This window comes from Electrona antarctica (genome assembly GCF_951216825.1).
Source record: "Electrona antarctica genome assembly, chromosome: 13".
Taxonomy (NCBI): Eukaryota; Metazoa; Chordata; class Actinopteri; order Myctophiformes; family Myctophidae; genus Electrona; species Electrona antarctica.
This window is the reverse complement of record NC_136794.1, coordinates 2,487,311-2,508,289: the sequence shown is the minus strand read 5'-3', so window position 1 is coordinate 2,508,289 and position 20,979 is coordinate 2,487,311. Positions and strand designations below refer to the sequence as shown.

The window sequence follows — 20,979 nt, the reverse complement described above, 5'->3', positions numbered from 1 at the left end:
ACACAAACATTGTGCAACACAATCCTTGAAGACGAAGGAGAGGACGCAAATTCTGATTGCCGGGAATGAGATGATGATGTACGATGATAAGAGAGCCCCTCACTTCACGCGGGTGTGATTTTTGAGGGGCACTAGCCCCTCCTATATACAGCTATTAGTGTAGATCTTCGTCTAACAAAAACATTAAATTCTAATTGACAATGAATGGAGAATTTACGTCATATGTAGACGAGCAAATCGACATGATACGTCATGATGATGTACAATGATAAGAGCGCCCCTCACTTCACACGGGTGTGATTTTTCAGGTCTATATTTTGATCATGTGACGGGGGCCGGCTTAAATTAAAACGTGTGTGTTTTACCGTAGTTGTATTTCCTTGGCTGAATGTCGTTGGGGAAATAACCCAACTAAATGTAGTAGTGACATATCCCGACATTTTCAACTACCAATGTGAATTATCCAGGTTATTATTATTATTAGCGGTAATAATTAGTCTTGCAAGATGCTGTTTGGATAATTTCCACACAAAGCCTATAAAACAAAACACAGCTTAACCAGATCTCATGCAGACTGAGACACATCTCTATCAGAAACATAATCTTTATGTTTAATAAGATATCATGCAGGCTGACACATCTCTATCAGAAACACCATCTTTAAAGATGGAGTGCCGTGATTTTTTCCCACCCTAAAACACAGGGCCGTGCAGAGAGCACTGAGGGGGCAGGGGCTCAAACTCCAGAAAAGGGCACATGTGTGGGCGCCGATTTTTTGGGGGGGTCTTTTTGTGGAGTCCGTCCCTTGTGCCATTTCATGTCATTGGACAGTAAAATAAGCAATATGTTCTCATTAGTCTGAAACTAAAACTGACTGATGGCAGATTAAAAGATAATTCATTATGATAGTGGAATTTATCATTACTTGTCAAATGTTCGTCTTGAAGGGCCAATGGCACTTATTGGCCCCCCACACAAGCCCTTTTTGGCCCCACATAAGATCTTATTGCCCCCCCACACAAGCCCTTATTTGCCCCCCACACAAACCCTTATTGGCCCCCCACATAAGCCCTTATTTGCCCCACACATAAACCCTTATTTGCCCCCCACATAAGCCCTTATTGGCCCCCCACAAGCCCTTATTGGCCCCCACATAAGCTCGTATTGGCTCCCCACATCACATCCCCCCCACATGCCCTTATGTGGCAAAATTGAGGGAAATGGCACTTTCTGCAAAAGGGCAGGGGCTCAAGCCCTATTTTTGTTTTGTTCATAACACGAAGAGGGAATAAGGAGAAGACCACAGCGTTTCTGGATGCAGACAAACATTTTATTAGCAGATTATGATTGACTGATTGATAATGTCGTAGGTTCAGGTTAATCAAAGCAAAAAAGAAAAGAAAAGAAAAACAGGACAGGACGAGGACAGCCTCGTTAATTTAGCGTGCAGCGTCGGGCCGTGGACACATGCCTCAGCCTCAGCCAGACAGTTACAACAACAACAACAGCATTAAGAAATGTCATGCATTAAAAACGTGTCGTGTCGTGTTCGGTCAAGTTTTCGGTTATAATGTTATAATTTCAGCCTAGTTTTAGTCGACTACATATCATAAGATTTTAGTTCAACTACATTTTGGCGGGCCTTGATGCCGTCGTAATGACTGATTTGATTTTACAGTTGCTGAAAATAGCCGATCTACAAGCTCGTAGATCAGCTATATTCAGCATTCAACCATGTGTAAAATGACTTATACTGGATCTCTTGTCCACTAGTCCCTTCCTATAACATTTTAGTCTAGTTTTTATCTGTTTACGAAATTGTCAATATATTTTGTCTTAGTTTTAGTCATCATAGCTTAGTTTGCATTTAGTTTCCATTTAGTTTTCGTCAGTGAAAAAAAGTAGTCGATGGACATTTTTTCCCATAGTTCTAGTCGACAAAATGAACACTGTTGCATGATTTTGTCGGCACATTGTTATTCAGTGTTTTTGGTCGTAATGCCTAATTTTACACACGGTTGCATGAATCTTTATTTAGTAGAGATATTAGACGTTTGCCCGGGGACACAAAATGCAAAAATAGCATAGTACACAGCGTGTACCTTCGCACCGCACTATGAGCTTGTAAATCAGCTATTTTTGCTTTGCTACTTAAACATTTGTTTTCTCATTTATGGAATTTATTAGATTTTTCTTGGATTTCTTCATGAAATTACAGAAAGAAAACCTTGAATTTGTTTTAAATACATGAAATAGTCAGCCTTTTTGGGATTGTTTTGAAATAATAATAATAATAATTGAAAACAAAATGTAGGAAACTCCCCCAAAAAAATAAAAAAATAAAAGGAGCCATAAACATGTGTCCGCGACCCACAACCGTGTCACGACCCGCAGGTTGGGAAGCAGCGTTCTATCTAGACGATGTCATCGTTGATGGTGAAGGCGTCGTCTGGCTCCACCCTGACGGTCCTGATGAGCAGCGTCTTCCTCTCCACCACCTCCACGGCCTCGCCATCTGCCGCTGGACCGCCAGAGCCATGCCTCTTCACGCCGTTGCAGTGACAGCATTTCTCCACCGTGCCGCTCTCGCCGCCGTTCTGTCCGAGCCCGTTGCTGTTGTTCGCACTGGCGCCATTCGCGGCTTCTTCTTCTTCTTGGCCCTTGTTGCTCTCTATGGGCACCGACGCACCGACGCCGTTCCCTTCATGGCCGTCGGCGTTATTTGCGTCGCTGGCGCTCTCTTCCGATCCTGTGCCCACAACTCCGTTCTTTGCATCGACACTCCCATCTCCGTTCTTTGCATCGACACTCCCACCTCCATTCTTTGCATTGACACTTCCACCTCCGTTCTTTGCTGTGACACTCCCTTCTCCGTTCATTGCCGCGACACTTCCACCTCCGTTCTTTGCATTGACACTCCCTTCTCCGTTCATTGCCGCGACACTTCCGCCTGCGGTGACTGTGGTGCTTCTGGCGACACCGAAGGCTCCCAGGCCGTTGCCCGCCAGAGACAGCTGGCTCACTGTGAGCCGCGAGTCTTCACCTTCGATCAGCTTCCTGTACGTTATGATCTCGACCTCCAGCGCCATCTTGATGTTCAGGAGTTCCTGGTATTCGTGTAGGAGCTTGGCGGTCCTCTGCTTGGTGGACTTGAGCTCCGCCTGCAGCGCCTCGATCCGTGCTTTCAGGGCCTCGAGCTCCGCCCTGTGCCTCTCCTGCGTCTCGCGGAGTTGTGCTTCGTTGGCGTCGTTCTTGGACTGCAGACCTTCCAGGTCTTGCTCCTTGTTCTGGATGTCCTTCTTCATGTTGTTCATCTCCTCCCGTGCGCTCCTGAGCCTGTCGACGTTCCTCGCCGACTTGTTGCCCATGTCCTCGAACTTGCTGCCGTACCAGCTGTCCATCTCCGCCAGGTTCTTGGCCGCGATGTCCTCATACTGCGTCTGGATCTGCTTGAGGGCCGACGAGAGGTCGGGAAGCGCGAAGGAGCTCTGGGCCGTGGCCACGGTGTTGTAGATCTGCTGCATCAGCTCCTCGATCTCTTCCTTCTGCACGCTCTTGAGGAACTCCATCTCCGCCTGCAGCTGCTCCAGCTGCTGCTCCAGGGCGATGCGGGCGGAGGTGGCGCGGTCCACGTCTGGGCGCAGCGCCACCAGGTCCATCTCCGCCTGCTTCCTCTGCTCCAGGGCCTCCTCGTACTGCCGCCGGATCTCTTCTAGCTGAGCGGCCATGGCTTCCTTGGCGGCCACGGCCAAGTCACGCAGGGCCCTCGCCTGTAGGGAGCATGTCAACATTATTACACTCGCCTGTGGGATCATATGAACATTTTTACACTCGCCTGTAGGGATCATATGAACATTATTTTGTGAAAACCACTTGAACCCCCAGCATCCCTATTCTGGGGGATGAACGTTTGCCAAAAATAGTCAATCTATTGAGCCGATCTATAGAAGGTTCACGTATTGAGGGTTCAAGTACAGAGGGTTCAAGTATATAAGGGTTCAAGTACATAGGGTTCAAGTACTGAATTAGCAGCTGAACAAAAGCCAATCCATCCTAGTGTATAATGACATAGGATGTCACGATAAATACAAATCTCCATGACCCAATATCAACGTGTGTGTTTTTTTATTCTCAATAACTCTTCTTGTAACCACCACGCTCTGACTTATGGCGCGTTACCCGCTTAACCCATTTTGGGCAGGAACCCCTTTTGGTGTTTTAAAGCATTATGTTATACTTTAGCTATTGAAAAATAGCAGATCTACAAGCTCATAGCGCGGAAATGTGCCTCAAATCTTAAATCGTTGAATATATATTATTACAGAGTGAACATTTTCACTCAAATCTTTGCTTCTGGGGAGGTCCCTGGAACAACATATTTTCAGATAGGGGGGGCGGAGGCATATTACATATACTTTTTGGGGCCCTTGACATGAAATATTGAGCACCACTAATACTAATACAGAAACATAAGGTTTTTCAGAAAACTGTTTGAAGACATTTTGTCCCTATGTGACTATGTTACTATGTTACTATGTTTAGAGTACCAATAGGGGGTGCTGTTGCACCACTCGCTTCAGACTGGTCTGATTTATTTATTTTTGACATCAGGTCTAAAGGTTTGTTGTTTTGTCATGACGGCCATCTCTACTCGCCTGCTCTGCGATCCTCAGGAGCTCTTTGAGCTGCTCCTCGTAGAGCCGCCTCATGCCCGTGGGCTTGACGTAGCGGTTGAGCAGCGCCTCGATGTCGGCCTCCAGCAGTGTGTTGTGCTGCTCCAGCGAGTGGACCTTCTCGATGTAGACGGCCAGGCGGTCGTTGAGCACCACCATCTCCTGCCGCTCGCCGGTGCGCGTGGTCAGGAACTCACGGTTCTCGGCGGCGGCCGCGTCCAGGTCGGCCATCGGGGCCGCGGCGCCTTTCCCGAACGCGCTCGAAGAACGCACGGAGCCGACGGCGACCACGACGGGGAGCCTGCTGCTGCTGCGGAGGTTGCTGCTGGAGGCGGCGCGACTCGCTCTCCCTCCTCCCGCCGGCATGCTGTAGCTGGCGGAGCGGGCGCTCACGCGGACGGGAGACGGACTGGACGCCCGCACTTTGACCGACATCAGGGACGAAGTGCTGCCGTGGAAGTGTCGGCGGTAAGAGGAGATCCTCTCCGGGCTGCAGCTCATGATTGGACGGAGGATGGATGCTGGGCCGGCTGGCGGTGCTACGACGGAAGGATGCTGGACGGTGCAACGCTATACGCTACGATGGAAGGATGCTGGACGGGCTGGCTGGCTGTTCTCCCTTCCACCCGCATGCGTTGGCCTTTATCCCATTAAGAACTGAGGACGCCGATTCTACAAAAATGTCTTCTAAATTCTGACGGTTTTCTGAAGAACCTATGTTTCTATGTCAGTGGTGCTCAAACTTTTTCGTGTCAAGGACCCACAACATGATCTGTATTTGGACCCCCATCTGAAAATATGTTGATCCAGGGACCCCCCCACAAGCAAATAGTTGAGTTAAAATAAAAATGTTTTCTGTGAAAGAATATATATTCAAAGATCTGCGCCACATTTTCACGATTTTTCAAAAATAGCAGATCTACAAGCCCCTAGTGTGTGCCGCACTATGAGATCATAGGTCAAATAATGGTTAGTGGGTTAAAAAAAAGCTATAAGGTGACACAGGTGCGTCCTCAGGTCTAAATGGGTTATATACGGCCGGTGGAATGTGCAGGGAACGCTCTGAGCCGCATGTCAGCCACACATCTCACACCTCCCCGTGAGAAACGCCAGTTATTTATGAGCTATAGCATGCAGTTACCTTAACCCATTTAGGTCTGGCGTCAAAAAAAAAAAAAGGCTTCTGAAAGAACATATATATTCAAAGATTTGTGCCGCATTTTCACGATTTTCCAAAAATAGCAGACCTACAAGCTCGTAGCGCGCCACTCGGTGGCGCGCTATGAGCTTGTAGATCTGCAATTTTTCAATAGTTGAAACATCAAAAGTTAAAACACCCGTCCAGAATGGGTTAATGACATCATGAGACTTTAACATTAGTGTTGATGGAACATTATGACTGGTGTGTGCAGTTTTGATTTAGTTTTTTTCTTTTTTTTTTGTCCTGCGGTTTGAAGATGTTTGATCAGCTCTCAGCTTGGCAGGTATCTAGGAAAATATAACAGGTAAATTTACTTACATGCTGTATTTAAGGACAATTTTGAGACCACTTTTACTGGAGTATTTCCAATTTATAATACTTTTACTTCTACTCCACTACGGGTGCATATCTTTGATCCACGGGTGTGTCTTAACCGGCCACCCGCATGTGTCTTAGGCACAGAATAGTAAAAATCATGTATTGGGGTGAGCGTTAGCCCCGACTGACACAACTCAGTTTTTTTTATAGCAGTTGGCTGTGCTCAGAGCCAACTGCTATAAGAATATATCTGTAAGAGGATACAGCAGCGTATGTACTCCTTACAAACGACTTAGATCGCTTGGTGCTAGTAGTCAGATATTGGGCTCCATTTTCGTCACCGCTAAACTCCTTATCCCTAAACTTCTTTGCCTTTTTTTACTATTTTGCAAAAAAAATTTGAATAGTTAAAATGGCCAGTCTACAAGCTCACAACGTGTCAATGTAGATTGGCTAGTTGAACTATTCAAAAATGTTTTTCAAAATTGTAGAAAAAGGCAAAGAAGTTTAGGGATAAGGGGTTTAGCGGTGACGAAAATGGAGCCCCTTGTCTCTTTTCTATACATCTGTTGTTCAAACTGTGATGTTGTACTGTAGCACGGCCTGGTTTAACAGCATATCTATAGTATATAAGAACAAACTCTATAGCCAAATTAAGATCTGGGCTAAAATTGTTGGTAGGCCTGTTGAGGTCGTGTTACATTCATTTAAAGAAGCCCAGACCAAGAGCATGCTTAGACTGGCGAAGAGTATCTCCTCTGACCCCTTACATGTTTTAAATTATGAATATCAACTGTTGCCCTCCATGAGGCGGTTTAGAGTCCCTAAATATAAGAAAAACTGGCTAAAGAACTCTTTTGTACACCAGTCTGTTCTGCTTTTAAACCAAAATCGGTAAACCAAGAGGATATGTTCTATTGTTCTTGTTCCTGTCTGCTTCTGTGATTTGTGTCCTGTAATGTATCTATTGTAATGTATTGTGTATGTCTTGTCTGTATCTTGAACAGTGACGTCATGGACGCAAAACAAATTTCAGTGCAAGCTGACAATAAAGTTGTATTGTGTATCGTATCTAATAGAAGAGTTGCAATATTGAGGGGGCAGAAAACAGCCCGGTCACGTGGTTCATGTACTCGTGCGAGCCCACAGACTGCAATGCACTCCGTAAACCTGTGGGCTCCCCCAGAGTTAGTGTCGAAGTGTCCTTGAGCAAGACACTGAACCCCTAGTTGCTGCTGATGTGCAGGTTGGTGCCTTGCATGATTTCCGCCGCCATCGGTGTATGAATGTGTGTGTGAATGGGTGAATGTAATGCACAATCTATGTAAAGCGCCTTAATATTAATAATATCTGGGACTTATATAGCACTTTTTAAATACCCAAATACGCTTTGCATGTGTGGGGGCCGGGTGGGGGGGGGGGGGACATGAGAAAATGACAACTTGTACATGCCTTGGATAAAGGCGCTATATAAATGCACCATTTACCATTTACCATGCGACGAGAGAGCCTGATTGATCAAATTTGTGGGGATAGAAGACATGCGAGCCGATGTGGACAGAATATTAAATCATGTTCTGGCCCGAGAGCCACTCAAAGTGGCAACTGGCAAGTCACAGCGTGTTCCTTATTGCACAAGTGCACTGGCCAACGGCGGTGCACTTGACTAACGCAGTAAATCATCTGATACGAATACTACGCAAAGTAACAGTGGTGAAAAAAGTACTAAATTGTTTTACTTAAAGGGGCATTCCACTCATTTTCAACATTTTACCATGTCATTAACATACCTTAGAGCTGTTGTGTGGAAATAATAAAAAAGTCCCCCCATGCTGTGTTTCCTAGTATGAAAAGTATGAAAAAATTATATATTAATGACATAGTAAAATGTTGAAAATGAGTGGAATGCCCCTTTAAGTAAAAGTGCCAATACTGCAAGTTTTGAACTACTTCGTTACAAGTAAACGTACGGAATTGAAAATGTATGAATAGCAGATCTACAAGCAACAATCTACAAAAATGTATGTATAGCAGATCTACAAGCTCACAATGCGTCGCGTTGCGACGCATTGTGAGCTTATAGATCTGCTATTTTCAAATGGCCGAAATGTATAGGGTTGAAGTGGTTAATGTATGTTAAAGCTGCTATAAGCAATAATATGTCAACATTTTAATGACCTTTTAATTTTTTTGGTATTCAGACAGCCAGCAATGGGTAGGCTAGAACGCTCCCAAAAAAATTTGTCTCTGTGACACATCTAGGGGCCGCAATCTGCATTCAAAGATTTTCCTAGAAGCTTTGTCATTGGTAGATTTGCCTGTCTGCTTCCTGATTGGTTAGTCATTGCGACCGGGTTTTTTTCGGCTGTCTGAATACCAAAAAAAATCAAAATAAAAAGATCATTAAAATGTTGACATAATTATTGCTTATAGCAGCTTTAACTAGTAACTAAAGTTTTCAAATGATTGTAGTGAAGTAAAAGTACAAGTTTTGGCTTCCGAGATGTAGTGGAGTAGAAGTAAAAGTACTGGAAATTGGAAATACTCAAGTAAAGTACAAATACCTCAAAATGTGTACTTAAGTACAGTACTTAAGTAAAAGTACTTAGTTACTTTCCACCACTGCAAGTACCTGGAAGCGGTACAGTACTAGAGTAGATGTTTTCAGGCTCCCACCGTGCTGTGACTAACGCAGTAAATCATGGGACAGCACGTCACGTCCAGACTCTAATGTGTTCACAGGCTGGTGGCACAGCGCTCGCAATAAAGCCGCTCCGCTTTGTCATCACATGACGTACAGTACGCGTACAGTAGCCTATGGGAGAGCCTCTTAACGGTCAGTGGTGTCAAGTAAAGTACATTTACTTAATAAGTACGGTACTTAAGTGCAGCTTTGAGGTATTTGCGATGCGACACGTGAGTTTGTAAGATCTGCTATTTTCTAGAATTATTGTTATTTTGAAAAACTTGAAATGGGACATTCTTCTGCACAATGAGTACTTTCTAACTGTTGGTTTTTTAAGCCAATACGTTTGTACTTTTACTCGAGCACATTTTGAATTCTGGACTTTTACTTAACAGAGTATTTCTACATTGCAGAGAGAGAGAGAGAGAGAGAGAGAGAGAGAGAGAGAGAGAGAGAGAGAGAGAGAGAGAGAGAGAGAGAGATTCTGTTCTGTGTTCTGTTTCGCATTATTATTGCTGAGAGTGAGGCACACGGGGAAGAGCAAAAAGGGGTTTAGAACAGAGAATGTCCGTCGCTGGGAAAAGAAACTCCTTCGTCTGTAAAACACACTTCTCTATCAGAGTCACTTTGATTACTGATGATTGACAGGTGTTCCGTTCCATGCCTGCGTGGTGCGTGCCTGAAGATGTCTGTTGGACTGAGAGAGAGAGTGGTGGAAATTACGTTCCCAGACTCAGCCATATTCATATCTTGCTAAAAGTGTATATAAGCTCTGTATCTGGTTAATTGCAGGACGATGCAGGATCTCGGGGCCCGCTGGTTTTATCTTGACCGAATAATATTGGTTATTTAAAATACTGCCCTCGGCCACAACATTTGCGGGGTCCCGCTCCCGATGCATGGCTCAACTGGAAATCTCTGTGTTGGAACTGTTACCCACGCAACCCGAATATGGATAAGCGGTTGAAGATGGATGGATGCACGCTACAATCAGTCCTTCTCTATCCCCTGTGATTCATTCATACTGAATGCTAATAAGTGGGGGGACGTCTTCTGGGGTATTTATCTTTGAATTATACTCTCAATTAAAGGCATTGGAGGGAGGGGGGGGGGGGGGGGGGGGTAAATAGCTCTGTGAACGAACATAATTATGGTTATTGCTGTTTTTTTGTTTTGTTTTTTTTACTCTGGGCTCTGTCAATAAGATGGATTTATTTATAACGTGGTTCCGACACTGAGAATCAAATTAAGATGAATTATTTAGGGAGGGAGGGGGGTTGGGGGGAGGGAGGGGGGTTGGGGGGAGCCCAGAGGCTTTGATAGGTTGTTTCAGTGGTGGAAAAAAACTACAGCACAATTTGTAACTTAAGTAAAAATATCAATACTGGGCCTTTCTGTGTGGAGTTTGCATGTTCCTCACAAAAAACATGCAGTAATCCTGGTCTCTAAACTGCCTCCCTCTGGCCAACCGGGGCGCCTGATGGAGGGGAAAGGAACTGGTTGGAATAACGTGTTCCTTCCACGCGCTATACGTCCGGCAGGGGAAACTCCCCCCCTGTCAGGTGAAAAGAAGCAGCTTAGACTCCTCATGCATAGAAGGAAGCATGAGGTCAGTCTGCTGCTCTCCCCAGGTTGGCAGAGGAGGTGTAGCGCCCAGGATTACATTAGATAATTGACACTGGGTGAAACAAATATAATTTAGAAAAAAATATTAATACTGCAATGTAAAGATACTCCGTTACAAGTACACAAAAGTAGAACGTATTCATATGAAGAACGTCCCGTTTCGCAACTTTCAAATCTATTGAAAGTAGCAGATCTACAAGCTCGTAGATCGGCTATTTTCAAATAGCCGAAATGTGTTTAATGAATGTTTTGTGATAATAATCCAAATCTACAAAGTAACTAGTAACTGACGTTTTCACATAGATGTAGTGGAATAAAAGTACAATATTTGCCTCTGAAATGTATAGTAGTAGAGTAGAAGTAAAGGTGTTGGAAATTAGAATGACTAAAGCACAAATACCTCAAAATTGTACTTAAGTACAGTACTAAGGTACTTATTACTTTCCATCACTGGGTTGTTTCTTTATTTGTTTATAAAAAAACATATACAGTATACACAAGTTGCCAATTTCAGCAGATCTAATTTCTGTAATTAATGCTTATTCTGTGTTCTTAGGATGCTAAAAGAAATAAAAATAAAATAGCAAGTTCTATAAAAGTCTGTCTGTCTGTCTGTCTGTCTGTCTGTCTGTCTGTCTGTCTGTCTGTCTGTCTGTCTCACAGGACATAGATGTTGGACCTGATAGGAACTGGAAGGGGATTGGCATCTCTCTGCTGGTCATCATCTTGGTGCTCTCTCTCATTGGCCTGTCCATCGTGCTGCTGTCTAAAGGTGAGCCTATCGCGTCGCTGCACACCACTGCTGTCTAAATAAGGTGAGCCTATCGCGTCGCTGCACATCACTGATGTCTAATTAAGGTGAGCCTATCACGTCGCTGCACATCACTGCTGGCAAATTAAGCTGAGCCTATCGCGTCGCTGCACATCACTGGAACCAAATGGACCCTTACAGGTCGGTAACATGCTCCATATATGGTCAATACAGAATTAATTCCATACGTTGATCTGACCTCATCAAACCCTGTACACTCAAGACACTGTGCCTCGCTGCCACCCTTAGATCTCCATACGTGGAGCTGACCATGTTCTGACATTCCACACGTTGATCTGACCTCATCGAACCCTGTACACTCAAGACACGCTCCATATGGCCAGTATACAGAATTCATTCCTTAATGTTGATCTGACCTCATCAAACCCAGTACACTCAAGACACGCTCCATATATGGCCAGTATACAGAATTCATTCCACATGTTGATCTGACCTCATCAAACCCTGTACACTCAAGACACGCTCCATATATGGCCAGTATACAGAATTAATTCCACATGTTGATCTGACCTCATCAAACCCTGTGCACTCAAGACACACTCCATATATGGCCAGTATACAGACCTACCCACCCTCAGGGCGTATCATTTTATTATAATAAAATAATGTAATGTTTTTATTTTTGAGTGGTGTAAACCACTCCAACAACTGGCTTTGTACCCGTGTCTGTTCGTACCAAAATAAATGTACCCGTGTCTGTTCGTACCAAAAAAAAAGAGGATGGTTGCTATGGTCACCCAGTTCACACGGGTGTGATTTCATTACGTCAGACATTACGTCAGACCACAGCTGATCAGTCTATATAAGACCCTACACCACTCAGTTCACACGGGTGTGATTTTTTCCCCACAGATGACGGCTCTAAATCGGCTGGCTCCCACTTGACCTTGGACGACCTCTTCCAGAGACGTTTCCACGTGCATGATCCTGACGGCAGGTGGATCGGTGGTATGTAAAGTACCTACATTTACCGTACTGTGTACTGTACCTAAGTACATTTTACTGTACTGTCTACTGCAGGGGTAGGCAACCTCAGGCACGGGCGCCAACATTGGCACAGGGGAGGGTGGTCACTGGCACACTGGCATAAGTGTGTGAGAGAGATCTTTTATTTTAATATTAAGAAGTATTCAAAAAAGTTTAGTCTGTGAAATGAAGTCCCCTCACATACACCCTGCACATAATTCTACATTCACTCAAACTCTGGGCTCTGAGTCTGTGTGAAAGAAAATAGGCCACATAAAAAGGTTATGCACAGCCTATGGACAATCAAAATCAGATGGAAATATTACATTTTTATGTGGTGACATAATTCAACTTTATGTTGATACGGCACACTGATTATCAAGAAAATGAAAACATGGCACTGCATGTCAGAAAGGTTGCCGACCCCTTACCTAAGTACATTTACTGTACTGTGTACTGTACCTAAGTACATCTTTGTGGTATTTGTACTTGACTTGAGTCACTCCAATTTCCAATACATTTACTTCTACTCCACTACATCTCGGATCCAACTGTTGTACTTTTACTCTACAATCATTTGAAAACTTTAGTTAATAGTTACTTTGCAGATTTTGCTTATTATTATTATTATTATGGACAAGCCCTGTACTGTGTCCAACACAGTTCCTGGTTGATTGCGGACAGTACCAAACCTTTTGTGAGGAAATTTGACAAGAAAACATACTTTAAAAATATTTGTTTTCTTTTTACATGGGCATCAATGGAAAATTGTGACAAAACCATTTTTTTAAGCATTTTTCAGTATATTCCACCACTGGGATTTCTTAGGACTTTTAACATGTTATTTACTAACATATTTCTGAAACAAAAAAAAGTTGAAAGAGTTTCTGTTGTTTGAGGTTAGTAGTCTTGCCGAGCCATGAGGCCCATAGGGCAGCAGCCTATCTCCGGTTTCTGTAGCGTGAGGCAGCAAGTACAGAAGTACACCCCCTGGACATGACGCTAGTATGTCGCAGGGACTTACCCCCAATCCAACCCTTGAGTTGAGTCTTTGGTATGACCCGGCCGGGGATTGAACCCCAACCTCCCAGTCTCAGGGCGGACACTCTAACCACAAGGCCACTGAGCTGGTAACCTCTGTAATGCCTATATATATATATACTATAGGGATAGTATAGGGAGTCAGAGCTGTAGTAAACCTGGTTGGATCTCGGCCAGACCAGCTCAGATTGTAAAGCAGTGCAACATTCCTCACATTGATGCTGAATTACAGCATGTCTGAGCTCTGTTTTCAGAATGTCCTACAGTGTTGATTTCGTCGACTAATACTGTGACGAAAAATGCTCGTCGACTACCCTTTTTCGCTGACGAAAACTAAATGGAAACTAAATGAAAACTAAGCTGTGATGACTAAAACTAAGATTATATTGACAATTCCGTCAACAAATAAAAACTGGACCAACATGTTAAGAAGGGACTAGTCAGTGGACAACACTTGGGTTGCATGCTGAAAATAGCCGATCTACATGCATCAACGCGTCGCGCTGATATATAATCTTAATTATATTTAAGAAGTCATGAAAATAGCAAGCTACGAGCTTGTAGATCTGCTATTTTCACTAGTTTGAGACCCGGGCAAAAGTTTCTTTTGCAACTCTCTCATCTCTCTCTCTCTCATCTCTCTCTCATATATTCAGATGAGGAGTTCATTTTTCGGAGTTGGGACGGAGATGTTGTGAAAGGCACCACGCAGGGCAACCACACACACATCCTGCTGAAGAACACCACCTTTGTGAGTTTATAGTTTACTCCCTGGAAACAGCCCCACCAGCATACCGTATGTGAACAATTATGGAACACCCTTCATGTGTCCATCTCTCCCACATACAACGCCCACCTTCATTTTAATGGAACGAGGAACACCTTTCATGTATTGTATTGTATTGTATTGTATTGTATTGTATTGTATTGTATTGTATTGTATTGTATTGTATTGTATTGTATTGTATTGTATCGTATCGTATCGTATCTTTGGTCTCCCCCACAAACTCCTCCATAAGCTCCAACTGGTCCAGAACGCTGCTGCCCGTATCACCACCAGAACCCCTGTCAATTTACAATTTAGGCATTTAGCATTAGGCAAGAACAAAAGTATGGGAATACATCACATATATAAAATGCATTTATCAAGAAACATGCGTAAGCTAAGAACGTAACTAGAACATATCTATATAATGACACTATACATATTAACTATACATATATACTATACTATGCTATGCTATACATATGTACTATGATGTGCTATGACTACATACAATGCAATTATTGTGCTGTCTACATGACATGCTATAAGTCTGTTTCAACTGCTATCTAAGTCTAAAAAGTGCTATCTAAGGGGGTAGGATAAGTGCTATGGGCCATGATGGAGTCTGAAAAGGTGGGTCTTCAGACTACGGCGGAAGATTGGGAGTGATGCTGCAGTTCTGATTGCAACGGGGAGTGCATTCACATCATCAAACACTGTACTACACCAACTCCACTGGCTTCCCATCAAACACCGGATCGACTACAAGATCCTCCTCCACACATTCAAGGCCATTCCTAACCTTGCCCCGCCATGCCTTATTCACATCGACATTCCCACGTAGTCCTCCCAGCCCGTCTGTCCACCATGGGGTCAATAGCCTTCAGCCGCTCTGCCCCTCACCTCTGGAACTCCCTCCCCCCTGATATAAGAAACATGGACTCTATCACCACATTCTAAACCCACCTGTTTAGGCAGGCATATGGCTGACCTCTATCTGCTGCAAGTTGTACTATACTTTTTTGCTTTTGCTTTCAACCGTGTTCTGTATTAACTGTTTTTAACTTGTTGTACGGCGACCTTGATTGCCCTAAAATTTGAATAAAATATGTTATTATTTTATTCATTATGAATAAAATATGTTATTATTTATTATTATGTGTCCATCTCTCTCACAGCCCACCTTCAAGGCGACAAAGTTTGCGGTGTCTCCAGATCTGAACTTTGTGCTGCTGGGCTACGATGTCAAGCAGGTAAGCAGTGGCGGAAAGTAACTAAGTACATTTACTTAACTGCTGTATACTTAAGTACACTTTTGAGGTATTTGTGCTTTACTTTAGTATGGTCAAATCGTCCCGCAAAAAATTGACCTGCACGCGTTCCACACCACCACAGGGAGTGCAGTGCCCGGTGTCGACTGTCGAATATATCTATCTATATATATATCCCCTATATAGGCGCCGTTCTATTACCGTCAATACAGCCCAATGCAACAAGTAGAGGCGCACACACTTTTTCGAGCAACAACCGACATGTCTTAGGTTTCACAACAAGCGGTGACATGGCTGGTGCGATGCGATCAGAAATCACTGTTTACATCTGAACGCCAGGCGGTTTGGATTAAAACAACTTTGGAGTATTTTTCGGAAGAAAACAAGCAACAAAGAAACGACAATGAGTGGATCCTTATGGGAGGCGCACAGATCTGTTTAAATTGATTTGAATAATGTGTGATAAACTGTATACCCCGTAGGTCTACAGACACTCCTTCCTGGCATCATATCTGATCTACGACCTGCATACCAGGTGAGTAATTAAGACACAATATGTAACGGACGGCAGGTGAGAGTACAATCTGCCTCATCTGCTTATTGGCACTCTAGCGCCTTTATTCTGAAACATTCCCCGGCAAAAGTAGTGTTAAGGATTGAGTCATGAGATCCATGTGTTCAATCCATGTGTTCAATCCATATGTTCAATCCATGTGTTCAATCCATGTGTTGAATCCATGTGTCTCCATGTGTTGAATCCATGTGTCTCCATGTGTTGAATCCATGTTTTGAATCCATGTGTTTAAATGTGTCTCCATGTGTTTCCCACCAGAGAGGTGACAGAGCTCAACCCTCCAGAGGTGTCGGACTCGGTGCTCCAGTTCGCATCGTGGGGCATTCAGGGTCAACAGCTGGTGAGTAGATCTTTACACACCGGGGGCCAATTAGCCACGAAAATATATTTTGTATTATCATGAAGTCAATGCAAGCCTCCACATCAGCAACGAATTTGCGAAAATGTGGCTTATTTCTTTCGCTCTGGTGTCGAATTTTGCGGACATTCGCTGGCGAATGCTACACCTCGAGAGCTTCATAAACAAGTAAAATAATTGATGTTAACTTTATTTCTGCCACTAGGTGGCAGCATAAGCACACATAAAGAATGCCACCCGTCCGCTCTAACTCTACGCTCCTTGTTTCCTTTCCGGGTTATTCAGGGAGGTGGGGGCTTTTGTGGTGAGCACAGTGATCAGTCGCATTAACTCATACCCCTTAGCTATCATTACGAGCAGTTACATGTGATCAGCGATGCGATACAAACTCACAAATCATTTATGATCGTCGGGATGCGCGGCGGCTCACCATGGACCATGGAGAAGGAGAGAGAGAAAAAAAAGAGCAGTGCAGTATTTATTTTATTATTATTTATTTATTCTTTAACGCCGGAAGACATGAGTGTTTAGACGAGCAAATCTTTTCTGCGTGGAGAATGCCTCCGCCGCACAGAGTGCTAAGCACTGAATACTAAGCACTGAATACTAATAACGCCATTATTTACCCTGAGTCTAGACAAGGAAAGTAATTAACCGTTCCATCGCATATTTATCTGCTTTTCCCTCGAGTGGGATCATTTTTTTTTCTTCCCAGAATGCCCAGTGGCAGCTGGGGTGCATTATTAATGTCACCTTCTCTCTGCATATTTTCTCTAGAGTGGAGGAAAATAACTAAGTACATGTACTCAAGTTAAGTACTGTACTTGAAGGGTTAGTTTCAGATTTTTGGATTTAAAGCTGTAGGAAATAGAGCATCGCAGTCATGACGACGTGAGACCCAGAGGTGAATTCCCCGTTCATTTTCTCCATAGGCTTTTCAAAAAGTATTTATTTAAAGACGTTTACGCCATGGACAAAGCCAACTCGAGTTGTGACAAAACATGACAACAAATGATTGATCAACAAATAATTACAAAGAAGAAAAACAACAAAAAACCTGCCGTTTTCTTCTTCTTTCTAATTATTTGTTCGGCCCGAAAAATTGTGTTTGTTGTCATGATTTCTCACAACTCGAACTCGAGTTGGCTTTGTACGAGGCTTAAAAGGACTTTAATTAAATACTTTTTGAAATGTCAATGAGGAAAATGAACGGGGAATAATTTCCTGGGCCCTGGTAGGGGGCGGGACTGCGACGCTCTATACTTGCCATTAATATAGTGCTTGCAAAGGTATTAATTGATTGCCTGAGTCCCGTGGTGGGAGTTCTGGTCTGTTTCTCATTCAAAATAAATTAATCCACAAAACTATCATTTGTAGTGTTGACCTAATTCTACCATTTGGAGCAACTTTGGTTCAACTTTGACCCCTTTGTCACGTGGAACTATATGGTATTGTGCTGCTGCTGGCGTAGTGATAGCCTACCGGATACATTATGCTAGGGTGGGATGTCTCAGGGTAGAGGACAGGGTGGGATGTCTCAGGGTAGAGGACAGGGTGGGATGTCTCAGGGTAGAGGACAGAGTGGGATGTCTCAGGGTAGAGGACAGGGTGGGATGTCTCAGGGTAGAGGACAGAGTGGGATGTCTCAGGGTAGAGGACAGAGTGGGATGTCTCAGGGTAGAGGACAGGGTGGGATGTCTCAGGGTAGAGGAGCGTGATTTCTTTCTACATACGCTTTAAGACATAGACCCGCCTCTGATTGGCCGCAAACCCTCTTATTGGCTAGCTATGCTGCTGCTGTCAGAAGAAGAGTAAAGGAAGTAGGGAGATAAGTAGGGAGAAGCTTAGCGATAATAATATTAAAACGTTAGCGATTTAGCGATAATAATATTAAGCGATATATCATTAAGCGATAAATATATTAATATTAATATTAATATTAAATCAAATCAAATGATCCCTGAGCGCAGCACGGCTGCAGCTCACCGGTCCTGCAGCTCACCACTCCTCCAAGAGATGGGTCAAATGCGGAGAACAAATTTCACTGCGGTAACGTGTGACAAATCGTACGACTTTGACTTTTGACAAGATACGCCAGAAGATGGATATATAGGATATATATATATATGTACCCATCAGACTACTTTGATGCTTTGAGAACAACATGTATTGTTTGGTTACTGATTTACATGTTTGAGAGCAATACGTATTGTTTGGTTACAGATCTACATATTTGAGAACAACATCTACTACCAGACGGATGTCCGCAGCAGCTCGTGGAGACTGACCTCGTCTGGCCAGGAGGGGGTGGTGTTTAACGGCATCTGTGACTGGCTGTATGAAGGTACGAGCTCTCTTCTGGAGCTTCTCATAAAGTGTCTGTCTCTTCTAGAGGTCCCGGAGCTTCGCATAGTGTGTCTGTCTCTTCTAGAGGTCCCGGAGCTTCGCATAATGTGTCTATCTCTTCTAGAGGAGCTTCTAGAGGTCCCAGAGCTTCTCATAATGTGTCTATGTCTTCTAGAGCTTCTCATAATGTGTCTGTATCTTCTAGAGGAGCTTCTAGAGGTCCCAGAGCTTCTCATAATGTGTCTGTGTCTTCTGGAGATTCTCATGTGTCTGTGTTGATTTTGTCGACTATTACTGTGACAAAAGAATGTTCGTAGACTACCTTTTTTCACTGGCGAAAACTAATTGGAAACTAAATGAAAACTAAGCTATGATGACTAAAACTAAGATGCATTGGTCCCAGAGTTTCTCATAATGTGTCTGCATGTTCCAGAGGAGGTACTCCACACCCGGGTGGCTCACTGGTGGTCTCCTGGTGTCTCATAATGTGTCTGTCTCTACAGAGGAGCTTCTGAGTCCCAGAGCTTCTCATAATGGTCCTCATTCACAACGGCGTTTACGCCAGAGTGTAACGGAAGCGTATACAGATACTAAATATCATCGTATTTCTCTGTCCGATCACGCTGCGATTTGCTCCCGTCTTATTCAGGGAAGCTGGTGTAATCACTTAATTTGTGCGGATCGCAGAGTGTAGCCTTTCCGCATTTTTCCCAAGCGATTCGCCTGGTGTCGCCTGGTTAGAACGCCCATCCCACACCATATAAGGCAACAGGAAATATCGAAATACGTCATCATAGCCTGCACCGGGCTTTAAATTATATACAACAGCCGCGATGAGCTTGTAGAGCAGTTAATTTTGACAGGCGGGTCTCTGCACGGACAGATCTTCAAGCAAACAGCGCGAGTTTTGTATATAATTATAAACGAAACTTGCCAACTTGGCACGCATTGCTTCACTCCTTGTTAAATGTCAGAACGTTAATAAGTTAACTGATGTTACAGTTACTTTCACATAATGAGAAAGAAGTTAATTTGTACTGTTCACCACACAACCAAATGCTATATTAAAACTCGGCAATGATAAAAGGCCCTATTGATTAGTCTACTGCGGTGATTGATTCCCTGCCCTGCACTGTCGGATTTGGAAAGCAAATATATGGACATGCATGGACACAGGACATATTTTCTTTCTTTTTTTTCTTGTGGGATTTGGACTTAAGGCTATATTTCATCCGATCCAACTACGTTGTATGTTTCCTCAGCTGCAGGTAAGAGTTGGCTATTCTGTGTGGCGTCCGCATGTGATCAATATACATATTATAAATTAATACCACGACGCAAATGGAGGCAGATAGGTGCTTGCAGCAAATGCATTTAGGCCTACGTGAAACTTTAATTGGCTGAGTCTCTGTCAACATGCTGATCAGCGAGTTACAGTGGTAATAATAATCATCATCAACAGCCTTTCTTCATGTCTGTCCATCATGTTTGTGAACAAGCGCGAGTGGAGGTGAGCTGGCTTAAAACTATGATATGACTGGCCGACTTTCAAACACGCTGATGCCATTCATTCAAATAGGCTAATGTGGTCTTCTATTTTTTATATAGGGCTAATCCCCCCCCCCCCCCACACACACACACACGCACCGACAGTCAGACTGACTCAAAGGAGCTCCATAACGAAACAATTTAAATAGGCCTATACTGCAGACATTACTACACTAAACAACGTTGGATTCGTACAGTGCAGAATGCAGATAAGTGTATGTTCTTATTATAATTGTGAGTTTGTTTTTTAACATGCAGCGCGAGTCCGCGAGACTGCGAGAGCCGATCTACAAGCTCACAGCGCGTTGCACTGCGAGTAGAAAGCTGTCAAGTGAGCAGCGCAATCGCGCATGCTAGAAATATCCTAATAAATAAATAAAAAAGGTGTCGGGCTTGCAGGGGCAGTTTCTGTATGGCACTCTAGGCTAACCTGCCTCTAGAATGCATGCATTTAGGCATACAAGTGATACTTGGCTTTTATATAGGCTATATTTTTTTATGTGCGACCAATGTTGGGGACACATGCCTACATATTTTATCTGAGATTTGGGGACTTTTAATTGATTCAGCATGAAGACTAAAGCCTTCTTAATAAATCTACGCAAGCCGTACACGACCATGAGAGGTGGCGCAGCTTTCAGCGGAATTTCCGACCAACCCACGTCACCGTCAAGTTCACGTTCAAGTTCATGAATTCCCACGTAATGTGGGAATCCACGTAAATGCCTGTCCGCTCACGCTCCGCTCACGTAACGTCACTTTATGAGCGTAAA

General features: G+C 43.7%; 2 protein-coding genes across 2 annotated transcripts in view; one reads left to right on the top strand and one right to left on the bottom strand.

Annotated features, from left to right (window-relative positions):
• Positions 1-2,414: 2,414 nt before the first annotated feature.
• LOC306935575 (desmin-like) lies at positions 2,415-5,174 on the bottom strand (the record flags this gene model as incomplete). Its single annotated transcript, XM_079518674.1, has 2 exons — positions 2,415-3,770; positions 4,656-5,174. The coding sequence occupies 2 exons, from the start codon at positions 5,172-5,174 to the stop codon at positions 2,415-2,417; spliced, it is 1,875 nt and encodes a 624-aa protein (XP_079374800.1).
• Positions 5,175-7,319: 2,145 nt separating this feature from the next.
• The window catches only part of LOC306935574 (inactive dipeptidyl peptidase 10-like), a gene marked incomplete at both ends in the record, with an annotated part of 58,833 nt that continues 45,173 nt past the window's right edge, over positions 7,320-20,979 (top strand). The window contains 8 exons of the mRNA XM_079518673.1: positions 7,320-7,379; positions 11,168-11,276; positions 12,189-12,284; positions 14,000-14,094; positions 15,288-15,362; positions 15,863-15,915; positions 16,213-16,294; positions 18,536-18,656. Coding sequence (XP_079374799.1) covers positions 7,320-7,379; positions 11,168-11,276; positions 12,189-12,284; positions 14,000-14,094; positions 15,288-15,362; positions 15,863-15,915; positions 16,213-16,294; positions 18,536-18,656 — 691 coding nt within the window. The remainder of the gene's footprint in view (positions 7,380-11,167; positions 11,277-12,188; positions 12,285-13,999; positions 14,095-15,287; positions 15,363-15,862; positions 15,916-16,212; positions 16,295-18,535; positions 18,657-20,979) is intronic.